At 37.9% G+C, this 27,017-nt stretch overlaps 1 protein-coding gene across 1 annotated transcript; it reads left to right on the top strand.

The window, feature by feature from the left end:
• Nucleotides 1-10,517: 10,517 nt before the first annotated feature.
• Nucleotides 10,518-26,918, top strand: LOC135476354 (uncharacterized). Its single transcript, XM_064756353.1, has 5 exons — nucleotides 10,518-10,859; nucleotides 17,410-17,579; nucleotides 19,875-20,055; nucleotides 20,669-20,874; nucleotides 21,240-26,918. The coding sequence occupies exons 1-5, from the start codon at nucleotides 10,562-10,564 to the stop codon at nucleotides 23,244-23,246; spliced, it is 2,862 nt and encodes a 953-aa protein (XP_064612423.1). The 5' UTR covers nucleotides 10,518-10,561; the 3' UTR covers nucleotides 23,247-26,918.
• The last annotated feature ends 99 nt before the right edge of the window (nucleotides 26,919-27,017 follow it).

Below are 27,017 nucleotides of genomic sequence, written 5' to 3'. Positions count from 1 at the left end.
ATTTTTCAATATGTCTATCCCATCACCTTTTGCCTTCACATGGGGTCCTAACTTCTACAAAAACTTGGCTGACATTCTTATTTAATATGCTTACCTACAATTTGTCTGCTCAGGGTTGGACTTCATTAGTTACTACAGCATGTCTTAGTCCATTCAAACCAATTCTACATCACAGGTACACCATACATGTACTTGTACATGTCATTCCATGCCATCAAATACTTACTTAGTATACACTGTTTCTGTACTCTGTTCTCATGACACTAAATATACAGTTTCTGTATGAATGTATCCATGCATGCCTACAGTGTATGTATATGAGCACATGCATGTATAATATAATATAATATAATATAATATATATATAATAATATATAAGTGTACATGTACAAGTGGACATATGCATCCAAGTACAAATGTATTACACTACTGAACTGCTCCCCTGTACTAAGCCAACATATCAAAATCAGGTTATGTTGTCCGTCTCTCCACAGGTGTATTAAGAAATGGTGCAATATTTATATTAATTTATTCCATACCACAGAGCCACCACACCTCTCATACAAACATCTACAAAGGTCTATGGGGTGAGTGGTGTAACTCCCTCCCTGAGGCTGACACTATGCTAGGCTTTATTATTCATGTTATTAACACCAAAGGTCTCACCTTGGCAGCCTCCCAAGGGCAGGTGTAAACAATTCAATTAACAGTGTCAATAAAGGTACAGTCTAAAAACTGCTAGAAATGATAAGCACATTAGGAAGTAAGCTGAGGGTCAACCTGAGTGGGTTACACAATATGTTACCTGGAGTCCACTCCTTTTAACTGTATCAGATCCTTTAAAAGGATGAACCTTTACTATTCTTTCATACTCACACTGGTTACCTAGTTCTTCGGCCCTTTCATTTGTGTTATAGTTTTACATGTCTGAATGTACATATAAAGCATGTCAAGTTCATAAGTTCATGATGAAGAGAATGATAATGGTCGAGGAGCGCTGTAAAAAAAGGTTCGGAAATAAGACATATTTTGAGGGTATTTCCCTAACTCTAACACTTCATTTTACATTTCCATGTATCTGTTCAAAAGGCACTCCAAATTTTGCACTGAATTCAGGTTGAATTGAATACTGGAATCTCTCTGTACTCTTGAATGCACTAAAATTTACATTTACATACATGTATGAAGTATCTGTATAATAAATTCTATGACACTGCCACACCCACTCAGGAGTTCATGTAGGCTGTTCCTTAAGCCCACAATTAAATAAAAAATTTTTTTGTTAAATGGATCGTGTTAAATGATAATTTAACCTAAGTCTAGTTGGTCATCCCACATTGTAACGAAGTTGAAATCCTGATTAACAGGTTGATCATCACAAATCATTACACATGAAAATTTTGGTCATCAGTGATAAAACATTATAAAACTGGACTAGTCGGTCATCACACATCATTACACCTGACAAACTGGTCGGTCATTACACATTATTACACCTGACAAACTGGTTGGTCATCAAACATTATTACACCTGACAAACTGGTTGGTCATCAAACATTATTACACCTGACAAACTGGTCGGTCATTACACATGATTACACCTGACATACTGGTTGGTCATCACACATTATTACACCTGACATACTGGTCAGTCATCACACATTATTACACCTGACAAACTGATTGGACATCACACATTATTACACCTGACTAACTAGTTGGTCATCACACACTATTACACTTGACATACTGGTTGGCTATCACACATTATTACACCTGACATACTGGTTGGTCATCACACAGTATTACACCTGACCAATTGGTTCGTCATCACACATTATTACACATGACAAACTGGTTGGACATCACACAGTATTACACCTGACAATCTGGTTCGTCATCACACATTATTACACCTAACAAAATGTTTGGTCATCATACAGTATTACACCTGACATACTGGTTGGCTATCACACATTATTACAGACATACTGGTCAGTCACCACACATTATTACACCTGACAAACTGGTTGGTCATCACACATTATTACACCTGACAAACTGTTTGGTCATCACACAGTATTACACCTGACAAACTGGTTGGACATCACACATTATTACACCTGACAAACTGGTTGGACATCACACATTATTACACCTGACAAACTGGTTGGACATCACACACAATTACTCCTGAGGAAAACCATTACAAAACTGGACTAGTTGGTCATCACACCTTATTACACCTGACAGAGTGGTTTGACTATCAGACTCATGACACATTATTACACCTGACTAAATTGTTGGTTACCAAACATTTTTAATATAATTTTTAACTACTGTACATGTAGATGAGCTGGTCCACAATTACACATTTATAAACTGAATTGAACTTGTTAGTTATTATAATTGAAATATTACTGCACCTGAATACCTGCTTGATTATCAAACATTACTAAATCTGAAACTTGTTGTCAATTGCACATTATCGAACTTCAATAACCGTCTTAGCACCATCTGTTTGTCATCACACATTATTAACCCTTAAAACTCATTTATCATCATACATTACGAATCAAAAATTACCCCAAAATATACTTATACTCATATATGTTTGCCGGAACTATTCCTTAAAGAACAATTTTCACACGCACCATTTGCTTTGTACCCTTTACTGTTTGTACCGATACTGATATGAGTTTATGTCAAAATATATTAAATTTGTCTATTATGATGCTACATATATACATAGACATTTACAATGTGGCAGGGCCAGCCCATGGGTCGGTTTCATGAAGATAACTTCGCTAAAAAATGCATCACAGAGTGACTACTAAACCTGATGAGCTGGTTCACAATTACACATTTATAAAAGAGAATTCAACTTGTTGGTAATTATAATTTAAATATTACTACACCTGATTACCTGCTTGGTTATCATACATTAATAACACATTATTAACCTCTAAAACTCATTTGTCATCACATATTACTAATGTTAACTCGTTTGTCATCATATATCACTTACTTTAACTCATTTGTCATCACACATTATTAGCCGTAACTCATTTATTATCACACATTACTAAAACTCAGATTGACTGGCTGATCAACGGTAGGCACTTTAAAATCTACTAAACTGACAAACTTGTTCATCACCAAACATTATTAAACAGTTATATACTGCTTAAGACTCACACTTGTACCTGGGTTCAATAATAATAATGAAGTCAAGGCATCACCACGTAAATGTACTTAAGGTTTCACAACATAATGATCCCGGCATGTGGATCCAAAGCTTGTGAAACCTTTGTTACATTTACCTGGTAATGCCTTGCCGTCGTTTTTATTATTGTTACACAGGGCTGAAAGGCTGGATGATCAACATACATGTACCTGACTAACATATATCTACATGTAGATTTACAAGGAATACAGAAATTGTTCACAAAGACTTCAGATTTTTCCAGATTAAACAGCTGGAGAAATCTGAAAGGAACTCCATTTCTTTAGAAATTATTGCAAAAAATTTTAATGCATTATGCAAACCAAACTTAACATACTTACATACAGCTGTATGTGTACATGTATACCAACCCTTAAAACTGAGAATAGTCAGACTTGTAAAATAGAGATGACTAGTGAAATTCAACTGCACCAAAGGTTATTGTGACTTGGAATTTTGCATGCCACACAAAAGCTACCCATAGGAAGAATATACGCATTTTCATGAAACCATTTATTTCTTTATACTCAGGCAATAATAAAATGAAAACGAATTCTCCCATTGTGAGAAGCTCCAAGTCCACCTTACAGGACTGAGACTTTGTATAGACAGTATTATTTCTTAGTATATCCTTGGGTATTGATCGTGCAGTCTTTGAAGCATGCATCATTCATAATGACCTGGTCAGGTGAATGAGGGTGCAGAGTGGGGGTCCTGGCAGGATAGTCAATATTCATGTCACTGAGGGTCCTACTGCTGATGTAACATTTCACAGCAAAAAGCATTTACTCAAAATCTGACAACAGTCGAAATCTGAAAATGATACCGAATTTAACAGGTACTGTTTATAGTGACTGAGGGGTGGGTGGGAAGTGGGGGGGGGGGGGGGGCTTGGTTAGCCAGAATTTAGAAAACAGCCCTTTCTGAAACCATTCACAACGACTGTTTCACTAGAGTGTTTTCATATTATTTTGTTGTATTTCTCCAATGTTAAGAGTGCTAAATACAAGGTGTCCATACAGTGCTGATTTTCAATATTACTCTACCAGTTGAAATAACTGTTTTAAATGCACAAAGTTTTCTTGAAAATATTATTTTAGGTGGTTTGACACAGCTACAGTAAGTACATACAGTGCAAAACAACACAACGCTATGCTTACACAATCAAAAGACACATGTACATTTGCAGATATTATTTCTGGCCTGGATTAGCAAAGTAATATTACATGCACATGTAGCTGCTGATAAAATAAACTGTTTAACAGTGCTAGTCTTCACTCTGGGAAAAGTCACTTTCAGGTTTATTTTGTTCCTGTGAAATCCTTATGCCGTTCTTTATTATCCTGTGATCAGTTTATCTGTGTGTAAATTTTACTTTCCATTGATCCAGGTTGGTGTTGCAAACTTTGCATCCATCATCAATGCACGTTTTTCACGCCTCAAGGCCATCATAAATTGTGTATGCTGATACAGGTACACAATCACCCGTTGTGACTATGACTGTACATGTAATGTCATTTCAGTAGTATTTCCATGTGATTGCCCTACAGCAAACAATGTAAGACAATGAAAATGTGTAAGTGGGGCGAAATTTACCAATCTATCTCTCACCTTCATATGACGGCTCACCTGAATACAAGCACAGGATATGGGGGTTGCAATATTGCTTTGCCTAACACTTAAAAGCTGTCAGGTGGTATGTTCCATACCTATCTCAGTATTAATCAGCAATTTTTCTTTCCATGGCAGCTGGATTCTACTCTGTATCTGCACTGTGCAGCTAAGTGTGTAGATTTGTTCAATTTCTCTCTTGTAGTACGTTGGTTTACTGTCTAGTTGCTACCCTTAAACTTAACTTTTAAATACAGAAATTCTTCCTTGTAAATGAATGATACACCAATGAACATCTAAATTTGGACAGGAACAAAAGCTGTAGCAATGATGCCAGCATTTTCATTCTGATATTCTGACATTTAATAGACAGAGAATTCCATCAGTGTCTTTCCCTATCCCAGGACTTCATGTCAACAATGGCAAAATCGGCAAATGAAGTTAGGCACCTAGAGGTGTGAAGGCCGACACGTCTGTCACACATCGTCAACCAAGCAGAAAGGTGTTATTCTGCGTTGTTGCAGTGTTGGGAAATCATGTATATTCATAGAATCATAACAATAAGTTTCGTCTGTAAGTGCTACCGGTCAGAAAAATCCACCACACGGCGAGCACATCGAAACAATCTCACCCTGTACAGACATTGCATCGTGTCAAAAATGAACGCCAAATTAAAACAAATCTAACCTGCTAAATATTGAAGCCGCATACAATTTCCTTAATGCATACGACAGTTTAGTTAATGAATAAAATTTGTCAGATATGTTGTTGACAAATTATTTTACCTTCACGCTTCGCTGATCGTCGGTGTATTCGGAAACCGCAGTAAAATAAGCGATCTGCGCACCATTCTGCGCAGAACAATTATAATTATAAAACTTGGAGCATGTGTGGAAACGGAATTCAACTGATGATCCAGCATCCAATAAATAAGTAACTAAAGTAATTTCTAAAAAAAAAACTATGTGCGACAAATATGCGTGACAGAGGAGTATTTAGACTAAATCCCTGATGAAATTGCAAAAATGTCCCATTGAATATAATAATATTCAGCTAACCAGCTTTCTCTGTTTGCCTATAAATATCATACTTATCTGTAAATGGGCCGAATAAATACCAATAAATAAATAAACAAATAAGGTACTGACAATTTTATGGAAGTGTACTTGATTAGCTGAAGCTTTCAGTCACAAGGAATGCACCGTAAATCCTCTTGTTACCAATCAAGGCTACGCACAAGCTGTGTCTTAAAGCCGCTTTCACACGACGCGACTGGTCGTATCGACTTGTCGAAATCGACACGTGGAATGAAGATAGGATAATTTACATAAGCCGCGTTCAGACGAGTTCGGCAGGCTGATTCAACAACTGCAGAATGTGCACTTGGTTTTACAACAATCAAAGGGACATAACTACTGAGGATTTTATTTAATCTTGCCTACATAATATCGAAAGTTTAACTCACCTTAGTATATAAATTTATTATACATGTAATTCTATAATCATAAAGCCTAAATAAATCAAGAACTACATGTGCATGTAAATATACAAACTTGTTATTCAAACATATGGCAGTCTTTATATCATAACATGTATTGTCCTTTGAAAGGTACAAAGTATATGTATTTACGCTTGATATAAATTAGTCAAATTAGTCAAATTAAAACATACTAGCATGCAACGCTGTTTCACAACTTAAAGCTCCTCTGAAGTAAAGACAGCAGCTGATCTGGTGTAATATGTACATGATCAAATGAAAGTTTGCAATATTAAAATTTGCATACCATTTTATCCTTGTAGGCCTACATACATGCACTGTTACATTATACATTGCGCAGTGGAAAAAAAAGAAGCCACTTAAGCTCGAACATTGTAGAGAATTATTTTGCCACATCTGTGTTGCAAGTGCTGTGTCTATTTCTAATGGTGTCCGCTGTTTTTACCCCAGAAGAGACAGGGATCAAAAATCATCCCCCAATATACTTATGCTCATATATGTTTGCCGGAGGCCTATTCCTCAATTAGGAACCCTTTTCACACGCACCATTTGCTTTGTACCCTTTACTGTTTGTTCCAAACAACGTACCTATAGTCATTTGAGTTTATGTCAAAATACATTAAATTTGTTTATTAGCCTACCATGCTACATATATACTTGCGGATATACAATGTGGCAGGGCGAGACCATGGGCCGGTTTCATGAAGTTCACTTGGCTAAGTAAGAGCTTAACTACCATGACAAAGTACGTTGTAGAGATATAAAGTGCACATAGCTAAGGACAACTTAACACTAAGTAAACTTCATGAAACCGGCCCCAGGCCACTATCGATTAAGTGCTGACACCACTGAAATAGACATGACACCCCAACCTGTCATCTGTATGTCTCTATTTGTACAATATACTGACACCATGTTCTGCTTTCTTGCTCAAACCTATCAGTGCAGAGCGCCAAGCCAGGCAGCAACGCGTACCAGCTTTAAAGTCTAATATAACCCAACTCACTATACGTGGACATCCCCATTTTGTCTACTTGTGTGTAGCCCAAAATAGTCATCTAACACACAGTTATAGGCATATACGTGAATATATTCTGAGAGTTAAGGGACTGTTGATGTCAAAATGTTTCTAACTTTTGCATTATAGTGAAAATAAAGAAAAATTTGTGAAACAAAAATCAGAGCTGTTTTAAGAACGCTATATTATTTTGCCAATTTTTAGCATCTTAAAAATGTTGTTGTCCATGCATGTGCTATACGTCACTGTATCTAAACAAAAAAATAACGGTACCACAGAGTTTCAATATCCTGAGCCTGAGTGACATTTTAAAGTTAAAACTTTCACAAATTTCTAAAGTTTTTGAAACTTTGATTTATTTATTTATTTGTTTGATTGGCGTTTACGCCGTACTCAACAATATTTCACTTATACGACAGCGGCCAGCATTATGGTGGGAGGAAACCGGGCAATGCCAGGGGGAAACCCACGATCATCCGCAGGTTGCTGCCAGACCATCCCACATGCGGCCGGAGAGGAAGCCAGCAAAATCGAGCTGGACTTGAACTCCCAGCGACCGCATTGGTGAGAGGTTTCTGGGTCATTCCGCTGTGTTAGTGGGCTAATCAACTGAGCCACGGAGTCCCCCTTGACACTTTGAATTTCTTTTACTAATATCTTTAAATCTAGAAAATATATCAAAGATCTATGAACCTCTTCAAAGGATTATGTCAAAAATTAAGCGAGAAATAAAAGCATTCCATCTCCAAAACTCCTTCTCCATTTCTGACAAAATTAATCATTAATTCGTTCGCAAATTGATTTTAATTAAGACTTATCGCGCCTAAGCTTCAGTCAAAATGTGATTAGATCTTGTGTCAAATATTAAACATCATATAAATGTACCATGAAAATTGGTGCTTTATCTTAACAGTTCTTTGCAAAACCTGCTTGAATACATATGTTTATAAAATCATTCCAATGATTCCACTGCGGTGCTGTGATTAAGGCCGGTCTTTGTGTTAACATATATAATTATGAGGTCAGCATGTGCAGAGGTTTACACAATGTATATACAAATAATAGCAGGAGGCAATAAACATTTAACGGAGGCATGTCTATTCGCAGCATGCATGCAGGTAATCCCTATCAGTGAACTAATCTTATGGGCGAGGCCTCCGTGGCTCCGATGGTTTACATGCTGCTTTCTACCTTGTATGTAGATTTTCAGAGCAAACTAATTCGACATTAAATAAATTCAAATTTGAATGATAAGGTATCATAATCAATTGTCTCTTTAAAGGCCAAGAAAACGTGCCCTGTTATCTATACACGTTTCAGCAAAAACAAAATTGTGCCAAGCGTTTAGCCAGATTCTGTATTGTCATAAACAAACCACATAATTATTTTAATTTTAGACAAGATAATGAACTTTACTCTCTGAGACATAAAAAGATATACATCCCGTATTGGTGGAGGACAAGTTGTCTTTTACAAACGTTTATACAGACTGTCCAAAAAGTCACACGAGCCTCGTCCACCGCTTATATATATATATGATACACATGTATATATGAAGACATGAATTCCCTTACAATCATTGGTTGATTGATGACGTTTTGCATTTTCTCCGATCTAACGAATCAGTCTGTTCCTTATTACGGACTAATTCGCTATTAGGAATTATTAGTTACCATTTAAACTAACCAAACACCCACAGACTTTTAATATTCATCTTAGATTTGTCATAAATGATCATTTAAAGTTAAAACTTTCCAAAAATTCGAAAGATTTGGGCAAACGACTGTCTCAAAAGTAGAAAATGACCAGAATGTCTGGAGAAGCCTCCTGTGTGACAAAACAATCGTCATTAATTCGTTTGCAAATTAGTTTTAATCTAGATGCTATAATTATGTAAAATTTAAAAACCTATAGAGAGCTTCAACATGAAAGCGTAAATTGGTGGTTTGTTTTGACAGTTCTGACCAAAACCTGATTTTCTGCGTTAGAAGTAAGAGTAAGCAGAGTAAGCAGTGGTGTGCAGTCTATACAGACAAATGGTAGCAGAAGGCAATAAACATTTAGCATACAGAGAAATGTGTATGTAATCACAGCAGGTATTACGTACCGCTCAGTTACGTAATCAAGCGGAATTCAGAAAATACGACTGCTTTGGTTCACAACAAATTTTTCTTTTTTTGTCAAATTTAAGGAATTAAATACATTTTGAATTTGGTTTTCATCTGAAAGGAGAAGAAGCATATAACAAAGTGGAGTATTACAATGTGAAGTATTTGATTTGATTTGATGGGTTTTTTACGTCGTACTTAAGAATATTTCACTTATAGGATGGCGGCCAGTATTATGGTGGGAAGAAACCAGGCAGAGCCTGGGAGAACCCATGACCATCAAAAGGTTGCTGGAGGATCTTCCCACTTACGGCCGGGGAGGAATTGTTATTTCTTATGTAACAAAATCAAAATATTGCCTGGCAACGCAAATTCTGCATAAGTTATTCTACAACAATTTTTAGCAAAAATAAAGGAATGGAAGATAAGAAATGTAGTGATTGAAATTCTAACTTAAGCCTAAGATAGATTCATGATCCTAGGCCCTGGTGTCGAATAGAATATAACAGGTTTGGATCCATCTAACACAAGGCCGGGGTTTAATCAACTGAAGTTTTCGTTACTCACAAATTAAAACACAGCCCTTGTTTTCTTTTATATAGACTTTTTCACAGCCCTTGTTTTCTTTTAACAATAGACTTCTATTATACATTTGTCCAGACAGACAGAACGAGTTGAAAAAATGTGTCCAATGTCTTTAGTCCCATGTCTAGAATTAACTCTGACGAAAGAGAGACCGGAATATATCGCATATCTCTGCTTGAGAGTCGCTAAGTACTGTTCTTTGTGCTTCATTGTAAAGGCTGACGTGAGTGAACTGTTTTGACTGCAAGTGTGAACTGCGCCTATACCTGAAGGTATACATGTTTGTGCATGTTCCGCTTTGAAATTATGTCACAACTTTTCGCTCCTAGATCGGGTGAGATATTTGAGACTAACATCAGTTGGGCCAATGAAGGACGGCGTAAGAAATGCAGACTTTGATCAGAGGTCACGTTCTTCGAACTAGCCAATCAGAGCAGACTTGAGATGTTCATAGAGCGGGTGAAATTTACAACTCCCACTGTAGGAGAAGGCGCGATCGTGCGTCTCTCATCAAAATGTCTCAAATAGGGATGAATTTACGAGTTACTGAGAGTTGTGATCAAGGTGGACGGAAATATATGGAAGATAGATATGCTGTACATTTTGAAAGAAATGAAAAGGGCGTCGTCGAATTTGGATATTTCGGTGTTTTCGACGGACACGGTGGAGCAGAAGCAGCCAAGTTTGCTCGAGACCGGTTACTGGAAGAAATAACAAAATACGACGAGTTTTGGACGGATGACGACGAAAATGTGTGTCAAGCAATTAAAGCGGGTTTTTTGGATACCCATAAAGCGATGTGGAAAGAGCGTGGTAAGTGTATTTTGACAATGTATTAATCTTTGTGGTCGTGCAAAAGCTTAGATCTTTGTGGCCCTCGGCAGAAGTGTTTACGTCGACTGGACAGGCGAGTCGATCGCTGCTACCCGCTGGCGAAATCAACCAGGGGTCAATAAACGTTTTATTCACACAAAAATGCATCAGTTTCCCCTATCAGTCAATGGGGTTTTCAATTTTGTGGTGTGCTATGTCTTGAAATGGAGAAGTGTTACATTGTGTATGCCTCAGATAAAAATTACGCGCGCAGCGTTTACTACGCACGAAGGCTCCATGCTCAGCGAGCGATAGCTACATGTAGCTAGAGTTGACCTACTTTTACCCGGATCCTTTTATAACGGTTTCACTGTCGTACGATCGGATGCTTATGATTGACTTTCACTACTAGTCTTATCATAACAGCTTTCTGGTGTTTGTGAACGATTGTTGATCAACGTGGGGACGTGTACTTTGTTAGATCGATTGTTGCAAAGGAAAGGTCTGAATGTATTTGTAGTTGAACTTTGACCTACATGTAGGTTGAATGTCGATGACGTCGCTTTGACCCGTTGCCAGCTGTCACATGATCCGTGTTGAATGAAACAAGCTAGGACATGTTTCGGATCTGACAGCCAGGTAGACTATAAATACATGTGATAACGGCTGACATGCTAGTCTGACTTGAGATTGCGAGCCGTGTGCACTTCTCTCAGATGTGAACTGCTTCACAGATTAGACTAAAAATCATCAAGGACAATGAGGGAGCTAGTCCTGTCATAATGGGCTGAATGTGGCTACCTGTAGACAGGATCCAACAGGCAGTGTCCTCTTCAGAAAGTTGTCACTTTTTTGTTGCATGCTTCCATTTTCTAATGCACAGGCTTTTGATTTGTAGACATTACATGTAAGTTAAAATTTATAAATGAAAAGCTCCTGATAAAAGCGCTTAAGCTATTCTGTCAGAGTACCTCATAGCCGTTCTATCATTCTGATAGCAACTGATCTGATGTCCAAGCTAATGTGAGACTGACCTGTATTGTTAAGGTTCTGTTTCATCAAATTTTAATAGATTCTAAATGCATTTCCTCAAGTGTCTTATGCAACTCTGAATCTAGAAGTTTAGATCTTATTCAGCACTTAAAAGTATAATCGTTTTATTTTTTTAATGTTTCTTCAGGAGCAAATACAGATTCTCAGAACAGATTTAAGTATTTTAGGCACTTGGATACCTGCATTTCTGTTGCCTCCCTGCTTATACATGTTTATTGTAAATAATGACCCTCCCTTACACCCCCTACATGTTATTTTCCAGGTATATCTGCTCAGGATAACATAAACTTATTGTTTTGAGCCTTAATGAAAGACAGATCTACATCTACATGTACACAGGATTACATTATATGCACGTCATTTTCTGTTAAGAGTTACATGTATTTACGTTATAATTTATGTGCACATATCTAACATGAAACGAAGGATTTTGTGATAAACCAAAGATATAACAGTTTAAAAATCAAAATATTATCCTCAGATATATTGGTGTACATGTATATGAATCATTTTAATAAGGATTCGTTGAATGATTGAAGTACTTGCCATAGATTTATTTATTTGATTGGTGTTTTATGCCTTACTCAATAATATTTCTCTTATACAACGGTGACCAGCTTTACGGTGGAAGGAAACTACTTTCCATAGAAGACATAACATATATATTATGTATACACACACATGCATCTGTGTGCATTTAGCTTGTATAAAATGGTGACAGTTTGGGCTAAGTTGGCTCAGTGTTTTTATTGGTTCGTTTATTACTCCGACCTTAGACTAGTGGATAGTGATGTTTGCCGAGAATAAATTATTCTCCATAATCATCAGACATCTATGTTTACGATGCTACCCGTGTACCCATTGCCATGTGCAGTGTATTTTACATTTAAAGCTTTGTCATTTAAAGTCAGAGGTAATGCTCTTTTAGTGATCTATGTTTACGATGCTACCCGTGTACCCATTGCCATGTGCAGTGTATTTTACATTTAAAGCTTTGTCATTTAAAGTCAGAGGTAATGCTCTTTTAGTGATAGTTGTATAACTTAACACAGATAACTTACTGTATATACAGAACTGACAATTGTATGGCTATTGGCTAGTGAAATGTGTGTCACATAACATATAAACTTGCTGTCATCCATGGTGGGTTTTCATAACATCATCTTCAAAAGATAACAATAAATACCTGTACAATGTATCATATGACATATTTTTATTGCAATAAGTAACAATAAGTTTGAATGCAGTAAAACATTGATGGCATTTCGCTGAAAATGTTGACGTCTTAATTTTGTGGTTACCTGTGATGTGTATCCGTTTAAATCTTACAATAGTGTCAAAAGTAACAGTACCATCCAAGGGTACCAGTATGCTGTACATTGAACTTGACCTATGTTTCCATTAACAGGATTAGCATTAGCATTTCAGTACTGCAATGAAATATCGATATGTACATGTGATATGTACATTTGATATATACATGTATCTGTATTGATCAGTTTAAGATTTGCTTTTGCTAGCATTGTATGTGTTGTGAATCTGCACGCATTCCACCTCTGCAGCTTGGTCATTTGCTGGTTGTCTGCCAGTTGCCTTGCTTGCATCAGGTCTATATATAGCTTGACCAGTGCAATACATGGCTTTGTCTCTCTACAGATATTTCATAGCTTGTCCATAAATAAATGTATTGACCCGGTATCCCTGAACAATGGTGTGCCATAATGTGCAAATCATGTTCTTACAAAAGGTTTGATTTAATTTATTCTACTCTGAATCAGACTATACTGCTGAAGTTATGGTTTCTGTTTTGGACATGTTAAGCTCGCTGTGTTATTCTTTTCTATATGTGCATTGATTGCGTGTAATGACACGGAGTATTGGGTACTGAGGGAGAGTAGTGGCCAATGAAAATGTACATAGTAATGGAAAATTCCTTGTTTACACTTACATGTACATATGTGCATGCATGGTTTTCACATTTTCTGTGGCCCTGTGGGAGAGACTTAGAAAGGGGCAAGTAAATGAAAAATTCTCAAGTACAGCATTAAACATCCAAAACAGTCGAATTAAACCAATCAAACACTGTTATAAATACTGTTAAAATGATACTGTACATGTTCCAGTTGTATGATAATTAATACCTAGAGACTTGAGTACGTTTATATGTAGAGGGTAGCATTAAACATCCAAAACAGTCGAATTAAACCAATCAAACACTGTTATAAATACTGTTAAAATGATACTGTACATGTTCCAGTTGTATGATAATTAATACCTAGAGACTTGAGTACGTTTATATGTAGAGGGTAATTATGATATGCACACAGTAGACATTATCTTACAAGCCCAAACTCTTAAGAATGTTGTCTGATGAATTTGACTTGAGTTATTAAAGTCCCTGAAAATTTTCTAGCAGGTTGCTGGCAATGTACATGTATTATACATTGTAAAGTACATATACTCTAAATAACCTAAAAATTCGACCACAAAAGAGCATTTTTTGAGGCAAGTTAATGTCTTGAGATACTAGTTCTGGTGCTAAAATTTACATTTTCCCAGTAGGATATCATCTTACCTTCAGACACATTTCAAAGCTTCTTTCTAAAATTAATATAACTCCCAGAATCTGGAAAAAAGAGCAACTTAGTCATGGATCAAATTTTAGGTAATTTCAGGTACATGCAGAGGGTCTTAATTAAATACTACGTGTGAGTTTATGCTGGTGAAAAACTTGTAAGGTGATGTAAGGGCAAATAACCTTACTGAAGAAGCCTGGATCACTCAGGATATCACTCAGGGACAAATATTTGTGGTCATTGAGGTCAGTCCGTGAATGCCATTGGTCTCCTTCTGCTTGTAAAGGTGCAAGTCAGCCGTGTTAAAATAGATTTATCTGCTCTTTGATGACATCAAATCGGGGTTGACTGCTAGTCTTTTAGATTACCCTCTGAGCTGTATTGACCGATCTATCTATTGTGACCTGCCTCCGTTGAACAGGAGGCCTAAAGTAACTCAGTCAAATACAGCTTTTGAATTTGGGCCCTCCTTTGAGCCCAGTAATTAGGGTGAAACTTGATACATGTAAATGGTGGAATTGTCTAATATTATATGCAATAGTAACAGCTTTATTTATCGAAGGTAGCTCAATCAATTTACAATGAAACTGTTCTTCCCCAAGGCCTTCACATGCTTCATATGCTGAATATGTTATTTGGATATCCATGGAAAAACACTATTAAATCACACCTTACTATCATCAAGTTAATGAAAATTTACACATTTTTTAAAAAGGTTTTTCCAATTTCTCTTGATGTGGGCTTTTATGGGGCCAATTCCTCAAACCATTTCTTTTTTCTTTCTTGTTTTTATTTAAATTTTAGAACTTGGGTGTACTGCGTAATTTATGACCCCCAGAGGGGCAGGCAAGGTTCCTCCATAGCCGAGGGGGGTAGCATACCAGGACACCGCAATGACCCAGGAGCCTCTCACCAATGTGGTCGCTGTGAGTTCAAGTCAGGTTCATGCTGGCTTCCTCTCCTGTCGTACATGGGAAGGTCTTTCGGCAACCTGCTGATGGTCGTGGGTTTTCCCTGGGGCTCTTCTGGGTTTCCTCCCACTACAATGCTGGCCGCTGTCGTATATAAGTGAAGTATTCTTGAGTATGACCTAAAACATCAGTGAAATAAGTAAATCTTACACATAAACATGCATACATGTAGATAGCATTTCCCAGTGTTGCTAATGTTCGCCTTGGAGACAAAAAAATAAGCCAGTTTTAGTATAAAAAATCATTTTGACCCTGGAATTTGCATTCATTAGAGAAATCTGATTTTCCCCATTATCACATAATTTATGTGGTTCAAATGCTTGAAGTTGTCCATAATCCTGCAACAGTTGAATATATGTAGCTATCTGTCATGTCACTGTAACAATTTGAACATATGTGGCTATCTGTTATGTCACTGTAACAATTGAATATATGTAGCTATCTGTCATGTCACTGTAACAATTGAATATATGTAGCTATCTGTCATGTCACTGTAACAGTTGAACATATGTAGCTATCGGTCATGTCACTGTGCAGCTACATGTGCATATATAGCCTTTGGCTCATATATCTTGACTGTCTGATTGATTGGAGGACCACTGGACGGTTACACGTATACATACATGCATTCCTTAGATTTACTCATTCCTGTGAGGAGAAAAGTGTTTAATTAACATCTGCTGATTCTTATTTTTACTTTTTGTCTGCATCTTTGTGTCCATGTTACACTAACAACTTGGTATCTGGTCATGTGCCTTTATTGTATGTCACACATTAAGATTTAAGTTGATTTATGTTGACGTTTATGTAGATTTATGTTGATATTTATGTCTCACTTACACCCATGGTTAGTGCTAGAAGACAGTAGGATTTTTGGCCTTCAAGAAAGTATAAATTGACCCCCGTATGTCTCACTTTAGTTACCCCTTTTCTTGGACTTACCCATGTAACTGGTGTTTGAACATACTTGTAACCACTGAACTGGGGGCCCTCTGAACTTTATCACAGCTGGCTAAGGTATTTAAAGTCATAGTTGTTGCAATACAGGGAAATTGTGCCTCCACCCAGCCATCACTTCACCCCTCTAAGATAAGAACACAATAACCTTGACAATGAAGTTCAGATTTGTGAGTTTTTAGTATCCAAGCTATGTTTAGATAATTATGTATCCCATTGTAGATATCACTGTAAAGTGTGTTTCTACTTGTGAATTACAATACTGCGGCAATGCTGGCGTTTTTCTATACACATGTCCTCAGTAAACGCAGCGTTGGAAATGTGGAGTGCTTATATTCACCTGTTTTTTGCACTCTGCATGTAGAAATTAATAGGCCTGCTCTGAACTAGCTCCATTGCTACACGACAGTGACTATGACTTAACCCGATATTAGTTTTGAAGTGTGATATACTACGAGAAGTGGCACCTCATCTATGAAAGCAAGTCGTGTGTAGGTTATATCATGATGGAGAGAAATATTTTCTAGGCAACAGAATGCCAAAAAAAGAGTCATATCAGCCCTTTAGTGGCTTAGAAATGTTGAGAGATCTGTAATGAAGTCGTGTTTTTCAGCTTAAGAAAAAAAATATATATATATTCTTCTTAAGCTGAAAAACATTGACTTCATTACAGTCAGGCCGGGTTCTCCATGAGACAGAATAACTGATAGACTCTTTGTGGATGGAGAAGACCAATGGATTGTACTAGAAGACAATTTTGTCATTAGTTACAAGAAAAGTAAAATAGAAGAATAGCAAGTGCACCCATTTGGGTTCTAGTTTCCTTTGACCAGTTGTATTCTTAACCCTTCATAGATTTACATGTAGGAGGGCAAAGTTTAAGGTTAGAAATTGCAATATATACATGTACTTGAGTGATGCTAGATGTGTATACTTACATGTATTAGATGTCTATTCTCTTTTCATATCATTTAACATGTTTTATTTCTTCAGACAAATGGCCGATGACATCATCAGGGTTCGCCAGCACCTCGGGTACCACAGCCAGCGTGGCCTTCATCAAGAACTGCAAACTGTACATAGGCCATGTTGGAGACTCTGCCATAGTCCTGGGCCAACAGAACACCGCCAATGCCCCCATGACTGCTGTCAGGCTCACAAAGGTTTGTTCTGGTTTAGTGTGTCCCCTAGGCCATTGATAATTAATTGTTTGTTTCTCACTACCATCACACATGTAGATTTTTGTGGCCAGTATATATTAAGCATATGGGTTAATTATTACACAAGGCAAAATGCAGAATTTTGGAAAGACATCCCCAGTCTAAATGTATATATAAATGGATAAAGTATCCCACATGAAGTTTAAAAAGCAACCTGCAGATGGTCATGGGTTTCCTCTGGACTCTGCCCAGTTTCCTCCTACCACAGTTCTGGTCTCCATAGTTTAAGCGAAATATTCTCGACTAGGGCACAACGCAGCAATCAAATAAATAAATAAATAAAAAAGGACAACTTTTTCTCTTTGTGATGTTACATACATGTAACTGAGATGTAGCTGTAAAATCGGTCACTTTGAGAAAGTTGGAAGTGCGGCCAGGTTATCAGTTTTGATCAATCTGACACAAGCTGTCTCTATAACCTGGAGAAAGGAGCTGTTTCCACTTAATGGTTTGCCGTTTAACCATACAGCAGTATGTGTGTGGGTTAGCAATGTTACCAAATATATTTAGACCTGTTTCCACTCCTCTTTCTGAATAATTCAGGTGATTTCATATGTTGTCTTTTCTTTGATTTATTTATTTATTTGATTGGTATTTTACGCCGTACATATACCACGGCAGCAAGCATTATTATGTTCTGAAAACCACATGTGTGCAAATCAGGCATTTTTAACTCTTATTAAGTTGGAAATGGCTTTTTAAAACAGGCTTCTGAGGGTAGACTGAGGAGTGTGAATTGATGGGTGAAAATCACACCGCAGGTGTTCAGTAAGGGTAGTGTGATACGCACACACCTGTTCAAAAGCAAAAATAAACGCCTGCTCAAAAGTATATTACTTTTGTTACAAAGTTAGAAAATATTCTGTTCAGTAAATTAAATTCAGGAAGCAAGCCCTATCTTGTCCCAGTGGAGTTAAATCGCGAGACAAGGACCAAGGGAAGTCACTCTGACAATTTCCAAGGACAGCAGGTGCTCTTCAGATATACATGTGCATAGATATAGAATATTATAGGCAAACTCAGATGAATACCGTGGTTATGACCTGGATTGTCTATGCATTTATCCCCTTAAGTGTCCAACTTCCTGTTTTGTTTGTGGTTGAGTGGTTTGTTCATGTTCATTTGGACCTCCTGTCCAATCACATAACGTAACACACTCCAAGTATTGTTAGCCATTGTGGCGAAAGCTTCCTGTCCGGAAGCTCTGCACTCCTGTAGATTACCACATATATGTAATTGTCTAACTCTCTGGGGTCTTCTGATAAGAATTTTTAAATTACACATATCAGACTTGCACTTAATGCTGATATGACAACTCTGAGAACCAGTCTACATTTCAGAAACTTCAGTGGATGAAGGTACATGTACTTGTTCATGATAACAAAGCCACTGTTGTGTACAAGTCACTAAATGTCCATTTAAATGTTTACAAGTCACTAAATGTCTATTTAAATGTTTACAAGTCACTAAATGTCCATTTAAATGTGTACAAGTCACTAAATGTCCATTTTCAAAATTATGTGACGGCACAGCTGTTTTCCTGTGAATCAGATCCATCAATAAATTTTTAATTCTCAAATAATCTTGATAAGTCCTCTAAGTGAACAGTACAAGAAGCCTTTGTCATAGTCTGTCAGTTCCAAGGAACTCTCCTCATAATGACGTGAAACTAGCATCCACTATTTACTGATTTAAGTCACTGATGAAAGTTTAAGAAAGTAATCAAATGCTCAAAAGTACTGTGACATGCTATCCCACACTCAATGTGTTTCTTTTTTTTTTTTATTCTTCCATTCGATTTTCAGTTTCTTTGTATTGTATGTGTAAAGGAGCTACCCTTTTGAGGGCCTGGAGAGTATCAACCTCTGGTTAACTGAGTTTACATATGGATGTAAACACTGAGTTTATGTATGGGTGTAAACACTGAGTTTACGTATGGATGTAAACTACAACATAATAAAATTCTTATGATTGGCCCAAATCCTCAACAAATTCGTTTTTATGAAGCTCGCACAGAATTCCACTGCAAAAAAGTGCTCTAGAGGTTAAACATTTTGAAGATTTATGACAAGTGAAATTTTTTTCTCTTCAGCAGGACACACTAGCACATATTTTGCAATCAAACCTTGTCATGTGAATAGCAAAACATGGTAGAATCACTCTGCATTTTGAGCCATCAACATGTACTTATAAATGTATCAAGTCGGCTCTAAGCTATTAAATATTCTGCGTTTATAGGACCACAAGCCAGAGTGTCCAGATGAGAGGAAACGTATTGAGAAGAGTGGAGGCAGTGTCATGAGGAAGGCTGGTGTCAACCGGGTGGTGTGGAACCGCCCCAAAAATGCCCACAAGGGCCCGGTGCGACGCAGCACTCCCATTGACCAGATTCCATTTCTGGCTGTGGCTAGGTCTCTGGGTAAGTTCTGAACGAACAAGTTTTTATTTTGGTCTCAGTGCTAGATTTGCGTTAAACCCCAAGCACTCACTCACTCACTCAACTCAAGATTTGAAATATTGACATTGGGTGGGTTATGGGATTATCACAGTTGGAGTTTATTGTGCTTTGTGGAGATAGGGGAAATAACTTTTGGCTCTTCAGTGTTTCCAAAGTGATCTCCCTTCAGCTGTTCATTAATAGAAACTGAAGACAGTTCTAATATCACGATGCAGTGTAATCTGGTGAATTCCTGCAAAAATCTTTTTGCAGGAAAAAAAAACTGCTGTCAGCAGTGATCCCTTATGAAAAAGTTGGTTTTTATAGATGGTGCTTTTATGGGGAAAAGACGTCCTTGAATAAGACCGGCTTCGTTGTGATATGGCATTGTTGGAACTTGAAAATCCCTTGTTGTGACGTGACACTCTAGAGTTACACGGACACAATGTAAACCATGACCAAAGTAGTTGGCCAGGAGACAGCTTTCTGCAGCCTTCATCGGCTGTTTTATTTATTTATTTTTTTCCCATTTCTTCCTTATATAAATGCATGCTGCTAATCGTAGTATTCACATCTTGATTTCTGTGCTCTTCAGGTGATTTATGGAGCTATGACTTTAAGACAGAGGAGTTTGTGGTGTCCCCTGAGCCTGACGTGTCTGTGCGTCACCTGTTCCCCCGCAAAGACCGCTGCCTAATCCTGGGGAGTGACGGACTGTGGAACATGCTGACCCCCGCAGAAGCCTGTCTTACTGTTCAGCTGGTGGAGAAGGAGGTGGAGAAGAAGATAGTGTCAGACCCAGTATGTGTTCACCACTCCCCATCACTTAGACTCTTCACTTATCAGCATAATACTATTGCCTTCTGTAGATCTCCTATTACCTCTCAGGGTGTAATCCACGTATTTTTTGGAGGAGAAGCGTGTGATATAGACTATTTTTGAAGTGTTTGTGTGTACCAACTACTGATAAACTGACGATGAACTTTGATTACTTTCTTATCAGGAAAACTTACGTGTTGGCATCAAAAGCATCATTTTAAGGCTTTAGTGTGCATCTGACTGTGCATGTTTACAGGGTTAAAACTTAAGGTGATATCAATGGCATGCGCATTAACTCATAAAGATCAACTTATTTCCACTTAAGCAACATTTGTGTTTTGTTGTAGAGTGTCGAGTTGAACCACTGGGTGAATGTGTCTGAGAAATTGGTCAGACTGGCCCTGCATAAGTGGAAGTCAAAGATGATGCGTGCTGACAACACAAGCTCCATGGTGGTCATGATTGACCCCCTGGGGCCTAGTCGCTGGCTCCAGCTACGCAAAAAACGCGAAGAGCACCTCACAAGGATCAATCTGAACTGCCCAAAGGACAGAGCCAATGGAAATGTGTCCCCATCTTTACCTTTGACTCCTGACTCAGATGACCTTGAGAGCCCAGATATTGACCTTGAGCCAGATCGTAATGCTCCTACACCTATTATTAACGCAGTGGAAGTCAACCTACCTCCAACACCAAAGAGTGCCTCCTTGAAGCGCGACGGTATCCAGCCGTACATGTATGAGCCAATGGAGGAGGATTACGATGAAGTGGACGGAGATCTGAGTATAGTGTCCAACTCGTGTCTGCCTGCCATTGGCTCAGAGATCGTGATAGACAGCAGCATGTCGCCACTTAAAACTTTCAGCGGTGTTCAGTTGGGCAATGGCGATCTGGATGACATCGAGAGGTCCATCATGGAGGAGAATTTGCAAATGAATTTCAAATCGCCGCTGAATTCCAAACCGACGATTCCTCTGCTGAGATCTCAGCCATCTTTCATGACATTCTCCAGCACCCCTCCGTCCAGTTTGCAGATGGACGAGGAGTGTAAAGACACAGAGGCCAATGTGACGGCATTTAGTGGGTGTGGAAGCGGAAGTAAACTTCAGAAGTTGCAGGTAAAGAAGCTAGGTGGATCTCCACAGAAATTATCAACGTGTCTCGACTCTCCTCTCTTAGCCTCACCTTTTTTAGAAACTCCCGACTCCCCGCAGAGAATTAATCCATTTACAGGCAAGCCTGCTGTGAAGATTGTTCGTGAATATTTAACGTCACCGCCTTCTCCCGAGGTCAGGCATAAACCCAAGATGCTGTTGCCTGGCAACCCAGGTGACAAGGTGGAAATAGTGAGAGAGTACCTGATGAAGAAAAAGCCTGAAGACAGTGTGACGGTAAGCATGGCCTCAAAGCTCCGGGATACTGACCCACCGATCATCAGCAAAACCAAGAGGTTCAATGTAACCATCATTAGAGAGTACTTGATGAAGAAACACAAGAGGTCTGGGAAACAGAAGAGCAAGCCGAAACACAAGGCTCTGCCGACCACGTCCGAATTTCGACAGTCGCGATTTCTCGGGGAGGTGTCGATGCCATCCTGTTCGAACTCCTCCAGTGGGAAGTGTGGCTGGGCAAAATGGTTGACTAACAGGGCAACGCAGCGCAAACTGAAGAAGCTGAAAGGACAGCAAGCTCTTAAAGCGCCGGGCGCAACAGCTGAAGGAGACATAGAAGATTTGCCTGATTTCAGACAGAGAAGTTTGAGTTTGACAAACGTGCTGACTACAAAAGGAGGTGAGGAGCCATTGTCACCAGCGGCAGAAGTCAGTGTTTCTGAGATGGACAGAAAGCGCTCGAACTCCGTAGGAAATATTCCTATAGGTAAGGTGCTGAAAAACAAAAACTGTGAACAGAACTGCGTTGTTACCTCTGTGAAAACACGAAACTCTCCTAAAGGATTCGTGGGAAGCTATAAAATTAGTAGGAGTCGAGTGAAATGTCTGACTTCGCCTGAAAATTTGCAACTGACGGGCAAGGAGCAGATCAACAACTCTTCCTCAGAGCTTAGACGCCGAGTGGCGAGACATAAATCCCCCATGGCGATCAATAGTCAAACTGTCAGAGGTCATCAGCGCTCTAAATCCGCTTCGAATGTGCGATCAAACGTGGCACAGACGCGATTGAACCCCTTTAGCAAAAGTCTAGTGAGAACCAGGAGTCATACTGACTCTTCAGCTACGCCGGTGAGAGTATTACGCAGCTTGGTGGGTGTGAAACGCAAGGCTGACAGCACCACCCCTGATACAATGTCCACAAAGCGCGTTCGTCATACAGCGGTGCGTGGACGCCACAGCTGACACCTTCATCGTTTAACATGTCCATCACAGAAAACATTTTACATCTCCATTATTACACTGTCGCTATTGTCAGGTTGGTTATGAAAGCATTGCAGGGTACATACATGTAAAATGCAAGTGACTTTTGGGTTTGAACCAGTCCATGAGTGGGAATATATATTGATGTTAATCTAAGGTAAATGAGACTTTTGAATTGACAACCAGAGTTTGACACATCACACCTGGGCACCTCAAGATGCCAAGAACATCTTTGAATCAAGTCGAAGATGTCTTTTGATAATTAAATTTTAATTAAATTTTTAATTAAACTAATGTACAAGCCTTAATAGCATGGACATCCATGTATATTTCAAGTACTGGTATGGCGCAAGTACTAGCACTGGGGGGGTCAATCAATACTTGTATTTTAATATTTGTACATGTATTTTAATATTTATACATGTATATATGTGTGTATTTTCTTTAGAAAATGGCGTAGATATTTTCCTATGGAATGTAGAATCCTGTAGAAAGGGGCCATGTGCAAATTTGACAGTTTTGTACTACTCTTGAATATTTTTCTCCACTTTCAAGCAGTCGGCATGTCATATACCCCCTTTGTGTAAAAAATAAATGGTTGGGTCAGTATGGAACTTCTCCGTATCAAAACTAAGAATTTTTAAGGAAATAAAGTTATTTTATTTGAATTAGTATTATTTTATAGCAATCCAAACTCTGGGACTGTAGCTTTTGGTTAAATATACACAAATATATGAATTTTAAAAACAGAAATGAAAAGGCTGGATGAAGAGTCATGTGCTGAACCTGTTTGAAAATGTGATTTATTTCTGTTTTGGTTTTGACTGTTCTTGTCTACTCAGGGGACAAGTGCTGTCAGGCTTCAGTTTTATTTTATTTTATGTTTTTTTGGCTTTGTTGCAAAACCAGTTTCTGGTAGCTTTTTCTAATGCTGTAAGGGAGAAGATTTGTGAGAAAAGCTATGAAAAATTGCCATCGAAAGAAGGTGATACATTTTTTGTAAGGTTACATTTAGATTTGTTTTTTTAGTGTAGTTAGGGAAGGGTTAGTGTTTGGGTGTGTACTTGTGGGCTACAAAGTATAAATACACATTGATAACACCATTGTGGCGTGCATGCGCATTTTGATACGTCTGTTTGCTTTGTATGTAGGATATGCCAGGGGATAATTGATCTTTCGACATGGTTTGTTTCCTCAGTGCTGTAGTGTAGCTATGGAACTGTTACATGTATATCTGGAAGCCAGTCATTTCTCTGGCATACATGTGGTTTGTTTCCTCAGTGCTGTAGTGTAGCTGTAGAACTGTTACATGTATCTCTGGTAGACAGTCATTTCTCTGGCATACATGTGGTTTGTTTCCTCAGTGCTGTAGTGTAGCTGTAGAACTGTTACATGTATGTCTGGCAGCCAATCATTTCTCTGGCATGCATGTGGTTTGTTGGTACTGAGAACCAACAAGCTAAAAGTCCACTTCTTACATAAAATCTACATTTTTTTCATTATTCATGCTCAAATTTTATTCTGAGGCCTATCTGTTATGGGTTAAATTTGGTTTCTTTTCAATTCCAGTACTCTAGTCACATGACTAAAGAGCATGCAGATGATTGGCTCAGAACGGCTATGACATCATTTCAAAAATATGAATTGAGATTGGTTAAACAAAGGTACCAGTAACAATTCATGGTAAACAATTGGGATGAAGTTTGAAGATGATGTAAAATTATGCATGTAGGTCACAATTCTTAGCACAAAATTAGGGTGAATATGAAATTGGAATGATTATTCTAGAATATTCATGGATATGAACATGTAACTGATACAATAAAGATAGGAGAAATAACTGAGACCCCCAGATTTCAAAATCTTGCTGTTCTGTTGGTAGGTGGCATCAGAGAGCCATATCATGTACTAGGTCATGCTGTAAGTGGGTTATGTTCAAACTTGTCAGTGGTGCAAATGCCATCTTTCATATTTTGTGTGGTACATGACATAGAAGCCCTGATGAATACATTTATGACCACTAATATTTTACAATTCTAAGAAACCCTGCCACATTTGATAATGTAGTTCAGTATTTGCCAACAATATCTTTGAACCTACTAGTTTTATGACAGGTTCAATTTGCTGAACAGAATTCCCATGCTGACAGCAGTCTGTCTGTCTTTCATTTATTATTAACTGTAATAAAACTTTTGTGTAGAACTTTCAAGATTTTAATCCTGTTGGAGGTAACACACTTCCAGCTTAAAAAATCTTAAAAAAAAAAAAAAAAAAAAAAAAGTCTAATGATTAAAGTGTATGCAATTTTCATCAGTGCGACTCTCTTAAGGCAGCAACCTGCAAGATGTGAACATACATGTATTGTTCTTTGTATTTACATGTCATCTGTCAGTCAACCTGCAACAAATTTCTATTGGTTTGTGATTTTTACTACTGTACACATGCGTTCAATGCACCTAATCAGTCACATTTGTTATCAATACTTATCTTAACCTAGAGCATATAGTACACAGTTTTTTTTTTAATCCTGTCCAGTTCTAATTGTAAAGCGTGTGCTTACATGTTTATAATATGCCACTGCCGTTTGATTCTGTTGTGTTTTATGCTCGTGTGAAAGCCTAATAATCAGTTTTATCTTGTGTTCCCACGAAATGTCAACAGGTACATGTAGGTTAGGACTGGGCTTATTCTTGCATGAGGACATGAACTGACACTAACGAATGCAGGTTTGTATTTGCCCTTTTAAAACAATATCTAAAACACACTGACAATGTACTTGTATAATGAAAGACCTGCAGATTTGAGTATAATGAAAGACCTGCAGATACTTTTAACGTAATATTTGACTGAGGAAATGTGTTACTGTACATGTAGTAAGCAAGGGTGTGCTTGTGTACTACATTGCGATCTGCTGACAGTCTGTGATAAGACTTGTGCAGACTCACAAAGACAGAAGGGACAGGTAAATAAAACATGTAGCCTGTACATGTAGTTTGTAAGTGTCCTTCGAAAATTGAATGCAATTAGCTGTTTGTTTCTGTAATGGGTTTTGAGTTCAAGCTCTTTCGTCGTTAAAGGTAAAAACAGTCTCATGGTATCATGTGACTTGGCAAAATTCTTAAGCAACTGCTGAATCTTTAATCACCTGTCTTACCGTGTTCAGGAGGCACAAATGACTCATCTTTCCTATTTAAGGACTCCTGAAATTCACAAATGTTCAGCTCCTCAAAATTCGCCATTTTTCATCTGCTGTGAAGTACCTTGTGTGAAACCTTTTTTTTCACACACCCATGTTACAGTAATCAAATGTTACAGTGCGATAAAAAATAGTTGCCTAACATTTTCAACAAGTCACATGATACCAAAGACTTTATTTAACTTTAGGGATTAGAGCGGTTGAACTGGGACTCCTCTATTGGGATGGTCTGTTTCAGTAATGAATAGTAGCTTTTACCAGAAGCAGAGTAAACCTGCAGTTTATCAAATTTATTCAAAATATTGTTGGATGACATGATATTGACTCCAATCTCTAGTAAAAAATCCAGATAGCACTTGCAGATGACTGTGGGAAAGCGAAGAGGATGGATTTACATGCACCTCTTCAATTTTAAGCCTTTTCACATATAACCACGTCAGATACGTGTTGTTTTTCTTACTTTCCCTTGGAATATCTATATTGGGCTTAAACATACCATTTCCAGTGTCCATAATATATATATAATTGTTTTAGGTTGAGATAAGTTTCTCAATGCA

This window comes from Liolophura sinensis, chromosome 10 (genome assembly GCF_032854445.1).
Source record: "Liolophura sinensis isolate JHLJ2023 chromosome 10, CUHK_Ljap_v2, whole genome shotgun sequence".
NCBI classification, from domain to species: Eukaryota; Metazoa; Mollusca; class Polyplacophora; order Chitonida; family Chitonidae; genus Liolophura; species Liolophura sinensis.
This window is presented reverse-complemented; position numbering and strand designations above follow the sequence as displayed.